Below are 12420 nucleotides of genomic sequence, written 5' to 3'. Positions count from 1 at the left end.
TATATTATTTTTATCCTGAAATTTACACCATTCACTTGATATTTTAGTTGTTAAAATCTAAAGAAATTGTCCCTGATTTTTCAAAGAATTTGACATGTAGCTTAACGCGGACCCCAAAAATTAACTGCTACGAAAAAAGGAATATCCGCATTACCGCTCGTTCAATATGGAAGTCGGACAACAGAACATTAATGTGTACAAGTAGAAATAAAGCAACAACAAAAATATTAGTATACCTGTTGTTTGTACAATAGTTGGCTGATAGCAGGATAAAGGAAATTACAAGCGAATATATAAACACCGCTTACCTTTATTTTAAAACGTTGATCGATTTACTGATAATTGCATGCTTAACGTCTAGTTGCATGTTTTTGAAATACAAAAAAGTTGCAGTTTATTCCATTGCAATGAAAAAAGACAATAGAATGTCTATGTTGTCTAAAATTGCTAAATTGCAAAAGTTACTGACAGGGCTTTCAATACTGGCTAAAGTCATCACAAAATTATTTTGCTAGCTAGAGCATAAAACGTATGTACATTTAGAATATATCATCTTTTAAATACGTGTATATATTAAAAAGTCAAATGTAGCACATGAAGTTGACTATAGTCCTTAAGCGTGATAATGATATTAATCATGCTAATGTTTTTAAATTGAAAAGGTACCAATGTAGCAATGTCGATACAAAGCTCTACTAGTACTGCGAAGCTTATGTTTGTAATGCTCATGTAACCCCGATTTAAACTTCTCAGGGGCGGATCCAGCCATTTTAAATAGTGGGGTTCCTGACTCAGACCAAAGGGGGGTCCAACTACATGTCCCCATTCAAATGCATTCATCGTCCAACCCCTTGACCCCCCCCTTGGATCCACCAATGCTTCTCTTCTCTTCTTTTCTCTTCTATTTTTTCGATGGGACACATTTCGTCAAGTTTTAAATGTGTCTAATGTAATTTAGTTTTGTTTTAATCTTAAATTATTGATGTTATTGCATTTGTCTATCAGACGGAGGAATAAAGGTAAAACAATTAGACTGTCAAAATCAACCGTGAGCTAATATAAAAAAAAGGCCATTGAAAATTTGGCGGGAAATCCTTCTCTCTATATATTTCATACATTTAACTTTTGCACCTTTTTCTTTCAAAAAATAAAAAAAAAAAATAACAAGGATTTTATTGAATTTTTAAATAGAACTATGTAATAACATTATGAAAATATATAAAAGTAGGGGTTAGCGGGCAAAATATTTTGAGGGAAGTACATTAAAAACCACAGAGGATTCCGAATATCTTGCAAAAATCCTAAAAACAACATGAATAAACATTATAAGACGCTTAAAAACGTTTTACTCACTTACAAACGATTTTTATGAATTAATGTATGAATACGAATAAGCATAGAGTATTACATGGTTTCATTTGGCCAGTTTGGGTGCATATATATGAACCTATCTGGTTTTCCAGAATTTTTTTTACTAGTATGCGTAATTGTTTATTTATGATTACGATAAAATAGCTTGTGTTTGTATCATGATATGTTTACTGTCTCAGACGCGAGATGTGGTAATGTTGTTATAATTTTTACTATAAGCTTTAAGTTTTCAATCGCAGATAAAAATCAGTAATTTTACATTTACAATGATTCGTTCGTTCATGAGAAACTATATTATCTCTGACATATATCGGCTTGTCAATTGGTCATACATTTTACATCATCTGAAAGGTGTATGCACTACACCACTTCGTTATTCAGCTACACAAGAAAGATCACATGTGGTTTGATTCTTCAACTGCCCGGAAACGTTTAATATTAAATGATATCCGTGTTATAAAATGAATGAAAGCTAGTGTATATGAGTGGTTTACTATTTTCGACTTTAAGACTATTTCCATTAAACAAACATCTATGATGCATTATACATGTAATACTGTGCTAGCTATCAAACACATACAAAACAAAAGCGTAAGAAAACTAACAATTAAACTTTTTTCAGAGAATTTTATCTATATAATACCATGGTAAAACAGCATTATTACTTTTTGTGATGTTTTATAGTAATTAGTAATTAGTCTGATGTGTGACATGGCACAGTATTTTAAAAAATTGAACAGAACGACTGATGAAGATATTACATGTAAAGAGAATGGAGCTATAGATTGTTTAAAGATAATTTAGATTTAAAAACTCGTTGGAAACGCTTTACTTCATTCCAAAAACAAATGCACACATTTAACGAACTAGACTCGACGATCTTTCAAATCTGGTTAAGTTATAGGCAGACATAATACCATAATACTTCAAAACTATTATAGAATTTAATGATTGTACGGAAGTATTTCATGACCAAACTACAATCTGAATGTTCCAGTTTTTTTTTATTGATATACATATTTAGGCTAAGACTTTATTGCTAAACAATTAATAATTCAATAAAAGGCTATTGTTACAGTTTTTAAGTCATGATTTACCTCAAAATTTAGTGAGTCAGGACTCTAAATTTTATTTGAATAATAAATATTTAATGTAATATATATATATTTCTATCTTTAAAAGCCTCTTTTCGTGCTTTTAGTTTGTTAAAGGAGAAATAGTGAACACAATTAATAAAAACAAATAACACATTATACGTTTAAAGTAATTTTAGGTTAATTTTTTTAGCATGATAATTTTGTAAACCCTCATGGTATATAATGCTACTTTGATAAAATATAATCTCCAAAGTCATGAAATAGTAAATACAGAAATGGTTTGATCCTTTTGTTAATTCGGTATTTTACAGATAAATGCATGGATTCAATTTTACAGTCAACATTACGCTTTCAAAATGACAGCTGCATCACTGTTCCGTGGAAGCCTTTGTGATTTTATTTTCATTTTCAAGCGTCATAAGTTTATTTGTCTCTATATATTTGACCACGATGTTTATCTAGAAACAATATTTAACTTATTATTATTAAAACTGCAAGTATTCTGCATGTATGATTTATTTATCATGCCATAGTTTATTAATTTAGAACTATTTACATAGCCATGCAGTAGTGAACAGACAATTTGTGTAGTAATCAATCCTCCTGAGAAAATAAAATGACCAACGATTGCATGATAGTTATTAAGTACATGTATGTACGAGATAACTAATGACCGCAAAATCTGAAGTTTACCCCAACAAATTCCCATCTGCTGATTCCTCAATGTCTTGTTTCATGATTCACATGAACGATCAGATTCAGTATAATTATTTCCGGAGTTACTAAGTAACATGACTTATGTATAGTTTTATATGAATAACACACGAAAAATCACAAATAAAAGATTATAAACCAAAAAAGCAAATATACTACTATTTTCTAACCAAAAACAAAAACAAAAACGGGAAGATTGAGATCTAAAAAATATATCGTAAGGGTTCCGCGAACCCTAGTGTCTCGCCTTCTTTATGAATGTAATTAATGTTTTAAAAGAACTTTAATTGTAGACTGTTTGTTATGTTAACTGGAAGAAAACCTAAGTCAATATATTAGTAATATACGGAAAAACTGGAAATATATTTTTACAAAATTTCCTTCTACATACTAGTATTTGATCATAAACAAGCTTCTGTCCAAGTTTGTTAGAAATCCAGGGTAGTTTAAGAAAGTTATTTAAATTTATAAAACTTAAACCGCAGAGTTAGTGTAATGTTAACTGGAAGACAAACTAAGTCAATTTATAAGTAAAATAAAAAAAAAAGATTATTTTTTTTAAATGAGTTTTTGATACTATCTTATGATCATAAGAAAGCTACTGTCCAAGTTTGGTAGATATTCAGAATTTCAAAGTAATTAAATTTAAAAAAAAATTAACCATGCACAGAGTGAATGTAATGTTGACTTGCAAAAAAAGTCTATTTATAAGAAAATAATATTATTCTATTTTACAAAATAGACTTCTTGATACTATCTTCTGATCATAAAAAAGCCGCTCACGGTCCAAGTTTGGTAGAAATCCAGGATAATTTAAGAAAGTTTTTAAAATTTTAAAAACTTTAACCACAGAGTGAATATTTGTGGACGCCGCCGTCCACAAAATGTAGGATCGCTATGTCTTGCTTTTTTGACAAGAGTCGAAGGCTCGACAAAAAGAATGTCCATATAATTCCCAAGTAACTTAGTACCTAATATAATTATTTAAAGTCAAACCTGCGTGGTTTCTGTAGTTGGTGAATTGTTTTATAGCAGTTCTTTTATAACTCTTTAGAGAGTGACGTTTGTTTTATATTTTAGATTTGTAATACTACACTATGCAGATGTTTTATAGTCTTGCCTTGTCTTATCTAATTTATTAATTTGGTTCTATTATTCACAGCTTTGTATATAGACTTAGAGCGATAAAGAGTTACTCTCAGATCCGTTCTTAGTGTCTTTTCGTTGTCGGAATGTACAAGTACTCAGCCACGTTTTGTCTAATGTTTTTTTCTACTTGTATCCATCTGAAAAGTTAAGCCCTATTCAACTGCTTGTTATTATAGTTCGTTCGCTATGTTGTACTGTTACACCACTGTCCCAAGTTAGGGAGTGGATCCCGCTAACAGATTTAATTCAGTGTTTGTCGTTTTTTGATATCTTACATATTTGTTATTTATTTTGTTGTTCATTTATTCAACCATAAGTTTTCTCGATAAAACTAATTTCCATTTTGTCATTTTGCGGCCTTTTATACATTGTGGCTGAATATGTGATGTGGGTACATGATGACTTGTATTTGTTAATTTTTGTGTCATTTTGTTTCTTATGAAGAGTTGTCTCATTGGTAATCACACCGTACACATCTACATTTTTATATTGACATATTTTAAAGAAACCTGTCTTGTTGAAGGCCGTGTAATTGCTCTCTATATATGTTCCAGACCGTATGAGTATTTGGACCGTACGCGTACGGTCTGGACCGTATGCGTACTTTTTCAAAATACTCATACGGTCGGACCGTACGCGTACGGTCTGACTAATATTAAAAAGTTGGTAAAGTTTATTAGATACAAATGCATATAGTAGATCAACATAACTTAACTATCAAATTCGTGTAAAATACATGTAGTTCAATTGTAATTGAAACAAAAACTTTATATTTTAACTTTTTTTTAAACTTCACGCTAATTAAATCTGTTAATCTCTTGTATTACATGTAAGCATGTCGATCAGTAGTACATTAATTGAACTATGATCACTGAAATTGAAGATATCCGAAGTAAACATAATGTTGGAGGACATTTGTTTTAGAATATTTAGCAACTTTACCAAAACATGCAAATGCAAAGGAACATGCATAACTGTATACATGAAAATGTGAAAAATATTACGTTACTTGAATTGTGTCACCTTGGGCGAGAGTACTAAAATAGGATTCAGATATACAATTAAACAAATACTTAATTTCAATTGATAATAATTTGTAGAACTGAAAAAAAAAAGATTGTGATAAACGCTTGTTTTTAATTAACCCATATGATCAAATGATATGTATCGTCAGTTCGTACTGGACCGTACGCGTATACTCATACGGTCCGACCGTACGCGTATGGTCGTACCGTACGAGTATACGCATACGGTCCGGACCGTACGCGTACGGTCCAAATACTCATATGGTCTGGAACATATATATGTCTTTTAGTTTTTATTGACGGTTGGGTTTCTGTCTCATTGACGAATATCCCACATATCATTTTATTCATTAAAACATGTATATAACAAAAGGTAAGAATGGAATTGGGATCAACGCATCTTTTTTCTATTGATTTACATATAAAAAAGCAGATGTGGTATGATTGCCAATGAGACAACTCTCCACAAGAGACCAAAATGACACAGACATCAACAACTATAGGTCACCGTACGGCCTTCAACAATGAGCAAAGCATATACCGCATAGTCAGCTATAAAAGGCCCCGATGTGACAATGTAAAACAATTCAAACCAGAAAACTAACGGCCTTATTTATATAAAGAAATTTAAATGAACGAAAAACAAATATGTAACATATAAACAAACGACAACCACTGAATTACAGGCTCATGGAACAAGCACATACATAAATAATGTAACGGGGTTAATCATGTTCGCGGGATCATAATCCTCCTCCTAACCTGGGACAGTGGTATTACGGTACAATATGATAAAAAAAGAAGATATGGTATGATTGCCAATGAGACAACTATCCACAAAAGACCAAAATGACACAAACATTAACAACTATAGGTCACCGTACGGCCTTCAACAATGAGCAAAGCCCATAGTCAGCTATAAAAGGCCCCGATAAGAAAATGTAAAACAATTCAAGCGAGAAAACTAACGGCCTCATTTATGTAAAAAATGAACGAAAAAAAAAAATATCTAACACATAAACAAACGACAACCACTGAATTACAGGCTCCTGACTTGAGAATGTATTTTGTGACTTTTCAAAAGTAATCCGTTTTTCCTTCTTTACCCTGTTCACTAGCTCAAATACATTTATTTGATTTTATTAAAGGAAACCGATATACAATGACTTTGTAAACTATGCTCAACAGCAAAATAAACTGACCATCGCCATTTATTTTTTTGAGTACATGTCTTAGGCAGCAACCATTTGATTTTCGAGGGGGCTATGGATTTTTTTGGGGAAAAAAGTTTGTTTGTTTCCACTTTTGGGAGAAAATTGATTTTATTAAAGGAAACCGATATGCAATGACTTTGTAAACTATGCTCAACAGCAAAATAAACTGACAATCGCCATTTATTTTTTTGAGTACATGTCTTAAGCAGCAGCCATTTCATTCGGGGGGGGGGGGGGGAGGGGCAAACAATTGATTTTCCCATAAATCAAAAAGACAAGACAAACTATTTTATTTTCTCAGTCATAAACGTGTATAATAGTAGCCTTTTTTTCTCTCGAGACTTTTGAATGTTGATTTTAAGAACGAAATCGTATTAAAGAAAATTGTATGTTTTAGTAAAAATTATAGGTTGCTTTTTTTAACGCAATTTGTACTTAATAAAAGTATCTCCCATGTCTATCAATTATTCAATAAAAAAAACGTATCACGCAAAGAGTAGAAAATTCTTTTAAAGCCTATAAGGTCTAAGTAAACTATGTTAATTTTCATTTTATGACAATGCAGAGTGAACGAAGCATCTAGTAATAAAACATATCGACTGCACACATCGATCAATCAGATTAATCATAGTTTTAATTTTAAATACCATATTATCTTCATAAAATGACTGCGCCAAAAAATCGTTTTATAACCCAGCTTCATAGTGCGTGATTTATGACAACTTACCGCTGGGTGTGTAAATATTAACACCGATGTGAAGTGCCTAGCTTTTATATAAACAAAATAATTAATGCATTTGTACATTTTGATTGGAATCGGTATATTAATATTTCTATCTGTTATTAAAGGATTAACCACGATTAATGAGGGAAATCCTCTCGTAGTGAAAGTAGTTACTATGTGTGTTAAGGAATTATTAATTCTCGGACTATTATTTTTTCGACATTCGATTTTTCTCTCAATAACCTACAAGAACAATTTTGTATTTAAACTGTCAGACGAGGTATTTTTTTTTAATCTTGTTATTTTCAATAGGAACCCACAATAATTATTTAAAAGTTCTTGCCGCCTCCCCCTCCACAAAGAAATGAATGGTCAATGTCTAATATAAAATCATTAATAAAATGATATCATAAGATAAACTTTAAGTTTACTCGGGGGTGGGGAGGGGGCACTTACTATGTAATGAGTGGCAGGAATGGGCCGCTGGAATAGGTTAAAATTTCTTGCTACATAATATATAATGGGTGATAAATTCAAATATCATTATCACTTGCTTGATAGTATCAGATGTATCTGAAACTAAACAGATGCCAGTATTTATTTTTAGTGCGGTTAAACCACATTCGACTTGTAAAGGCATTAGCTATTTGTCAAACTAATTAATCTCTATTATTCTAATGTAGTATTTCCACTGATGCTAGTCATAGATGCTATAAATCCGATTATTTTGACATTTGCACCTACATACCCTATCCAAAGGTTTGTATACATGAAAAACTATAACATTGGTGAGTGTCAGATCCATAAATTGTGGGCCCACTGACTGCCTAAGAGGGGGCCCGCTCCGGTCCTGCCTCAGTGATTTCCAATAATCAACCAAATTTAGCATCAGTAGTCGTTTATAAAGCTCATGTTTTGTCTGTTATTGTGTATATATATGCCGACCCTAAATAAAATTTACTTACTTAGTACTTACTTTTCTTAATCTTACGTATATATGGGTTATATTTAGTTATCAAAGATCATTAAAACTAACAAACATTTTTTTGTTTGTTTTTGTTTCGATTTGTTTTGTTGTAATAATTCACTACGTCAATTGACAGAAAGCATCAATATAAATACTTTCTTAAATATTTAGACGTTATAATAACCCCTATCTAATAATTTCACGTTGACATTAGTTACATGTCATGGTCACTTGTATTTCTTATTTGCCGTATTGCTTCACCTATAATAAATCCTCGGAATACATTCTGTGATTGACAGCTACTTTTGTATTTCAGTCTATATAGATATGAGAATTAGTTTCTTTAAAATCTATTTCAAGGCCAGGAATGCCATGTGCTGTAAATTATTAATTTTTACAGCGGACGACCGTGAAGGCATTCCGGTGTATTGCTATCGCCTAGATTTCCATTACGTAATATTCGTTTTGGTTTTTAAACCGATCTATAAACATGATGAAGACATCATCAAGTGCAAACTAATCTATTCAAAGTTTTTATTTTTCTACCCTGTATACCACATTGCCTCACATTCTCATTAAGAAAAAATTCACCCACCTAATTAAATGGGCATTCAAAAAATCAGAATGTGAATATATATGTTCAAACTCTTTTAGGTCATTTTTTAGTAGCAATAAACAAAAAAACTATGTTAATTGGACATGCTTTGATACTATATATGCCCTTGAATTTTTACTAGATAACATTTTTGTTCGCTTTGGGGATTCCGTATATCGTCAGATTATCGGAATTCCAATGGGGACTAACTGTGCACCACTTATTGCGGACCTCTTTTTGTATTGTTATGAGTTACAATTTATGACAAAAATAAGCAAAGACCCATCAAAACAACATCTGATAAACAAATTTAATAATACTTTTAGATATTTGGATGATATTTTGGCTCTCAATAATGACGACTTCAGTATGTATATTAATGAAATTTATCCTGCTGAACTTACTTTAAATAAAGCTAATACTAACAATGACCACTGCCCTTTCCTCGATCTTGATATCTATATCACTAACGGAAAGCTGAATACTAAAATTTATGATAAAAGGGATGATTTTTCATTTCCTATCGTTAATTATCCGTTTTTAGATGTTGACGTTCCCTTGTCACCATCTTACGGTGTTTATATTTCTCAACTTGTACGATTCGCTCGTGTATGTAACAATGTTTTAGATTTTAACGAGAGAAATTTATGTATTACTGAAAAATTATTACACCAGGGTTTTCGATATCACAAACTAGTCAAAACATTTACTAAATTTTAGCATCGGTATAAAGACATCATTCGTAAATATAGCTCAACATGCAGACTTCTTATACGTTCAGGTATTTCACATCCAATTTTTTATGGAAATATTCTTTATAAAGCACAAAGGTGTCAGTATTCACCTCAGAAACTTAAAAAACCTTTGAATATACTTATTAAGAAGGGATATAATTACGATACTGTTGTCAAGTCATTAAAGATTGCATATTTTGGCGTTAATATTGAGTCACTGATAAGGTCTTTGCGTCGGAACTAAACACATTTATTCTAAAAACAGTTGTTGGCATGACACGGGTTATGTTCTTCTCATATATGTTATGATGGTATGATACTAAACCCCTAACGGGAAGGATTGTGCCTGATGTACATATGATGAAATCATAATCTTTCAGTCAGTTTAATTGAAGTCTGGAGCTGGCATGTCAGTTAACTGCTAGTAGTCTGTTGTTATTTATGTATTATTGTCATTTTGTTTATTTTCTTTGGTTACATCTTCTGACATCAGACTCGGACTTCTCTTGAACTGAATTTTAATGTGCGTATTGTTATGCGTTTACTTTTCTACATTGGTTAGAGGTATAGGGGGAGGGTTGAGATCTCACAAACATGTTTAACCCCGCCGCATTTTTGCGCCTGTCCCAAGTCAGGAGCCTCTGGCCTTTGTTAGTCTTGTATTATTTTAATTTTAGTTTCTTGTGTACAATTTGGAAATTAGTATGGCGTTCATTATCACTGAACTAGTATATATTTGTTTAGGGGCCAGTTGAAGTACGCCTCCGGGTGCGGGAATTTCTCGCTACATTGAAGACCTGTTGGTGACCTTCTGCTGTTGTTTTTTATTTGCTCGGGTTGTTGTCTCTTTGACACATTCCCCATTTCCATTCTCAATTTTAACATTCCTTATCGCTTGTTAAAAATCCATTTCTTCAATGAATACTCATCACATACTTTTTTTAAGAAGATAAATCAATAATATTAAAATGTTTTGTTATATGTATAAACATTAAGGGAAAAATCATTCAAAATAAATATGCACACGCATGCGGTAGAATATCTCAAGAACGTTTGCAATCTTAAGGAACGATAACTCCACCATGCACTATAACTGCACTATTATTAATATAGAAGAATAGAATGATATGCAATGAAAATTATATATACACGTAACTGTAATATACAAGTATTAATATACTATATAACAATAATAAACCTGAGTATACGGATTTGTATCACGCACTTCAATATAATAGTCATTACGGTGAGGATGTCATTAATTTATCTACTCACGAACTCGTCCAAGAAAAACATTATATCTGTACATAAACCTCATTTTCAGGTATAGAGATGTGTTTTTTTTTATCTGAGACAAGTGCTTCTCAGACCATTCACAAGAACTTGCGGTCATCCGATTTTCAGTATTTCAGTACTTTTGATTTCATTCTTCGAACAGAACCCTGAATGACTGGATATTTTTGGGTCAAGGGAAAACGTTACGTAGCTCTAAGCAAAAACCATACAGACCTCATTTCGTAGCATATTATGTTGCTGTAGATTTCATATTATAACTTAAATATTTTAGTTGAATACAATGACGATGATGGTGGCCTAGAGGTCTTCACGGTCTTTTATTTTGTATTTGTTTGTGTGCAGTTGTGTTGTGTTCAATTGAAATAACATATATTGTATACTGAGCATGTTTAGTGAGAAGTTTGAGTATATTCATGTATTTTTAATTTTTAAGGAATATGTATAATACATTTGTAACTCAGTCGAGTTCATTCTTCATACGATTCACCATAGAATTTTTTTTTTTTTATTCAGGTTCTTAAAACGTATTCCAGACTCAATCCAACTGTAAATGCAGTGTTTAGTCCTACAAATTTTGACCAGAACGACGACAGTTCTTTCGATTCAGATGTATCAAATGACTATTTAGGGATATCCCTTAACATCTCTTCCAGAAGTCAAATACTGGGTAGATCGCTAGAAACTCAAATTGAAAGTGAGCCATTAGGGATGTCTTTTGAAATTGCTTCTGAATAATTTTTGCAGGGTGGAACGTTGCCTCCAGTATTGTATATTCAAGCCGACAACTGCTGACGGGAAAACAAAAATAAATATGTTTTATCGTTTTGCGAGTTACTGGTGCACATGAAAGTATTTCAAGAGGTAGACATTTGATATCTTATAGCCCACAATAATCATACTACTGTTAGATAATAGAATTCCTGTCTAAAAAAATCCAGGGAATACAATCATGACAATGAATACACGTATTGTTCCTACTGAATTGAGCGGGGATTCCTTCTACCATTTTTATAAGGGTCGTATCATTATGCATTAACATGAATAAACACTGTGCGGGACAAATTTGCCATTCCGGTATCGGCAAATCTGACTTTGTCGGTTTACAAGATATCAAAAAAAAAATTTGCCCAGTGATAGATTATTGAAAAATTAAAAAAATGCCATATGTCCCAACTTGTCACTGTTGTCACTCTTGTCACTGCAGCTGATTAAAAGTACATTTCCCATGGGAAATTTGATAATTCCCATGGGAATATTAGAATTTCCCATGGGAACATTGAAAGTTCCCATGGGAAAAATTACTTTTCCCATGGGAAGTTTAGAGTTCCCATAGGAACTTTAAAGTTCCCATGGGAACATAAGTAAATTGTTTGTTCCCATGGGAAGTTCTAAATTTCCCAAGGGAAACTTTAAATTTCCCAAGGGAACTCCTTTTCTTCCCATGGGAAAATACTTTTCCCATGGGAACAATATTTTTTCCCATGGGAACAATATTTTTTCCCAAGGGAACAATAATTTTTCCCATGGGAACAAT

At 32.0% G+C, this 12420-nt stretch overlaps 1 protein-coding gene across 2 annotated transcripts in view; it reads left to right on the top strand.

Annotated features, from left to right (window-relative positions):
- Positions 1-12420, top strand: part of LOC143053510 (uncharacterized) — a 37776-nt gene that overhangs the window by 1279 nt on the left and 24077 nt on the right. The window contains exon 2 of one of the 2 annotated variants that reach the window (XR_012971386.1): positions 11400-11747. Coding sequence is in view for 1 of the 2 variants with exons in the window: in XM_076226305.1 (XP_076082420.1) it covers positions 11400-11580 (181 nt within the window). In the remaining variant the exon portion in view is untranslated. The remainder of the gene's footprint in view (positions 1-11399; positions 11748-12420) is intronic. The other variant, XM_076226305.1, reaches the window with a different exon arrangement.

Source organism: Mytilus galloprovincialis, chromosome 12 (genome assembly GCF_965363235.1).
Source record: "Mytilus galloprovincialis chromosome 12, xbMytGall1.hap1.1, whole genome shotgun sequence".
Taxonomy (NCBI): Eukaryota; Metazoa; Mollusca; class Bivalvia; order Mytilida; family Mytilidae; genus Mytilus; species Mytilus galloprovincialis.
The sequence above is the reverse complement of the archived record's forward strand: the minus strand, read 5'-3'. Positions and strand labels throughout refer to the sequence as shown.